The sequence below is a fragment of the Nanorana parkeri genome, unplaced genomic scaffold (assembly GCF_000935625.1).
Source record: "Nanorana parkeri isolate BGI_ZX_2015 unplaced genomic scaffold, ASM93562v1 scaffold191, whole genome shotgun sequence".
NCBI lineage: Eukaryota > Metazoa > Chordata > Amphibia > Anura > Dicroglossidae > Nanorana > Nanorana parkeri.
In genome coordinates, this window is record NW_017306459.1 from 1,424,229 (window position 1) to 1,427,147 (window position 2,919).

General features: G+C 42.7%; 1 protein-coding gene across 3 annotated transcripts in view; it reads left to right on the plus strand.

Annotated features, from left to right (window-relative positions):
• Positions 1 to 2,919, plus strand: part of TRAPPC8 (trafficking protein particle complex 8) — a 72,557-nt gene that overhangs the window by 3,255 nt on the left and 66,383 nt on the right. For all 3 annotated transcript variants that reach the window (XM_018555314.1, XM_018555316.1, XM_018555315.1), the window contains exon 2: positions 1,198 to 1,392. In XM_018555314.1, coding sequence (XP_018410816.1) covers positions 1,198 to 1,392 — 195 coding nt within the window. The remainder of the gene's footprint in view (positions 1 to 1,197; positions 1,393 to 2,919) is intronic.

Below are 2,919 nucleotides of genomic sequence, written 5' to 3' on the forward strand. Positions count from 1 at the left end.
AAAAAAATTTAAGTTTATAAAAAAATACAAATAAAATGTTTAAAACATTTTGAAAAAGTTAGAAAAAAAAACGGTTTTGGTTTTGGCCCGACATTTTTTTTTCGTTTCGGTTCGGAAATGTTCATTTCGGTGCACCTATGGAACTGAAGTCAATGCCCACCAACAAATTTCTAGTGGATAGTGTTTTTAGCAGAAGAGACTTTAGGTAATTCTGCCAAAAAGCTTCTTTTTTTTTATCTCTCTGGTATCAGTTTTATTTTTAAATTGTCTGCCACCTACAGCCCATTGACTGAAGAAAATATCTGCAGATTGGATAAGGAGGCAGAGAACATAGTAGCAGTGGTGATGTGTAGTGTCATGGAGGAGGGCAAACTAAGACTGACATAACCTGCAAATGATGGCATGTGTTTCCAGGGACCTGCAGCTCAGTTCTGCTCTCGTTAACAATGAACAATCCAAATAGCCATATACTACAAGGGTTAACTGCTCGTTTTTCTAGGGAGGAAAATAACAAAGTTTTACTAACCCGAACCTCAGAGATGGCTGACTGTGACAGAGCTCTTGCCAGTCGGTCTCCTCCTTTGCTCCAGCCGTGGTATGTCCCTCTGTGTCTTCACATCCTATACTCAGTATATAGAACATGATGACTCACGGATTCTTAGACCGCTGCGGAGGGGGAGGGAGGGCGGAAGGACTGGTCTGAGAGCTAGCTGGCTTGGAGGATCGGGGGTGTATAACTTTTTATTTTTGTCCCTAGACCTAAATGAGCACTTGACCCTTGTAATGGGGCTAACCCTTGCAGGCGGTAGCCCCACTGCAAGGGTTAATTAAGAATTTTGTCTGGAGTTCCTCCTCATCCATCACATGCAGTGTTACATATAAACTCCAGTACCAGATGGATTCTTTTCTGTTTATTCCTTTGTGTTGCCAATGATTTTCCACACATAGGTGCGTGTGTCTGTTGTCATTAGCAACCAGTTCTCCATCTCATCTCCTCAAGGTGCGTTTATAAGAAAAGCTGATAAACTCCTTTTTCCCCCATTTCTGATGTATAAGGCACAAAGTAGTCCAGTGTTTCTTCTTTTCTGTCCCCATGTTTCTGGAATACTTTCACTGGATAGTAGAAAACATTCTCTGTCTTACTTTTCCATGCCGTGTGAAGTTTAATGATCTATTTCTTTCCTTTTTTTTTTCCAGTTCATATGCGGGATCCCAACAATCAGCTTCAAGTAATAAAAAACCTGAAGATAGCCGTCAACAACATTGTTACTCAACCACCTTTACAGGCAGCAGTCCGCAAACTTCTGGGTGATGTTGTCTTGTCCAGCCAACCTGCTGATGGTTTGGTACCAAATGTGATTACTGCTGGTGACTATGACCTTAATATCAGTGGTAAGCATGGAGATCTATTGGCATATAATCCACTGTGTTGGCCATTTTCTTTACAGTTCCTCCCTTCTTCTACCTACTTGGCATTAAATCCTAACTTCAGCCAAAAGTTGTTTCATTTTTGGATACAGTAGGGAGTGTGTTTGGGTTTTGTTGCTATCTCTGTCCTCATTGTGGAGGGAATTCCTCTTGCTTCCTGTGCTGGTGACACTTTGACAAGCCATGAGGGAAACGCCTGTCACTAGACAACAATAAAAATCTGACTGAGGTGAAAATCTGTTTTTCGCTCTGCTTCCCTCTCATCCTGTCTGTCTTACCCCCTGTCACATCTGGAGCTAAGTCTGGGCTGGATGTTCACCCAAGCCTACTCGGAACTGTGATTACCACTTCCTCCTCCTGGCCCAATTGTTGTGGCGGGGGCAATCGCCACCGCTGTGGGGCAGGGAGGAGAGGGGTGACAGTTTTGAGTGGGCTCGGGTGGATTGGATTCGCACCGAGCCCAGGCTCATTACTAGTCACCAGCACAGGAAGTAGGGCACAAATCTATACAATGGGGACTCGGCAATAAAACTCTGACAGGTTTACTTTATACCCTTTTCCCCTCTACCCAAAACAATGGAAACGTTTTGGCTTGAGTAAGGCTTAATGTATGTGCTTAGTGTGACTCTTCTTCTTTTAGCTCCCACACAGGTTACTAATAGGTATCATCTATATATTGTTCAGCTTCTTGTCTTGTTTAATACAAACGTAAAAGTAAAAAAAGTGTCATCCCCTGCTCCCCTCCACTGATTATTACAATACCGGTGTGATTTGGTGTCTCTGTGTGTCGTACATTTACCTGGACACAAACAAGATTTGCAATGTGCAGGTGGATGCTTCAGCTAAATAGGTAGAGATGAGAGTTTAACTGACTGGATGTTCTCTATTCCATCACAATGATATTTTGTTTTTCTGCAAATTTCTGTCATTGGCTTGAGGGCTTACAGTGACTGGCCTTTCATTGTTGTATATAATAAATCTTGTGTTTTAGTAGACATTAGTGATTCATATTCATTGATTTCTAATGCTTAAAGTCTCAAACTTTCCTAAGTTTAGAATTTGTCGTTCCTTTGTGTAGAACTGTAGTAGTTATGTCAGGTTCAGGTTTATAAGATTCAGTAACTGCTTAGGGATGCACCGATACTAGTATCGATACCGGTGCCAATACCGTGTATTTGGGCAAGTACTCGTACTTGCCCAAATGCTTCGATGCCGAGCCCGAGTACTTCCTGTATCAGGAAGCCGGGCAGCGCATCATTACACGCTGCCCGGTTTCCTGATTGGCCGGGTAGCGGCTCAATGCTCTCTCGTCACGTGTGATAAGAGAGCATGGAGCCGACTTCCCGACCAATCAGACTTGCAGTGCTGGATGAACCATGGCCCTTAGATGGAGGTACGTGTGCATTTGTGAAGGGATAGGGCGAGTTAATTTAGGCCAGGGAAGGGGACAGAAAGGATAAATAAATAAATATATATATATATATATATATA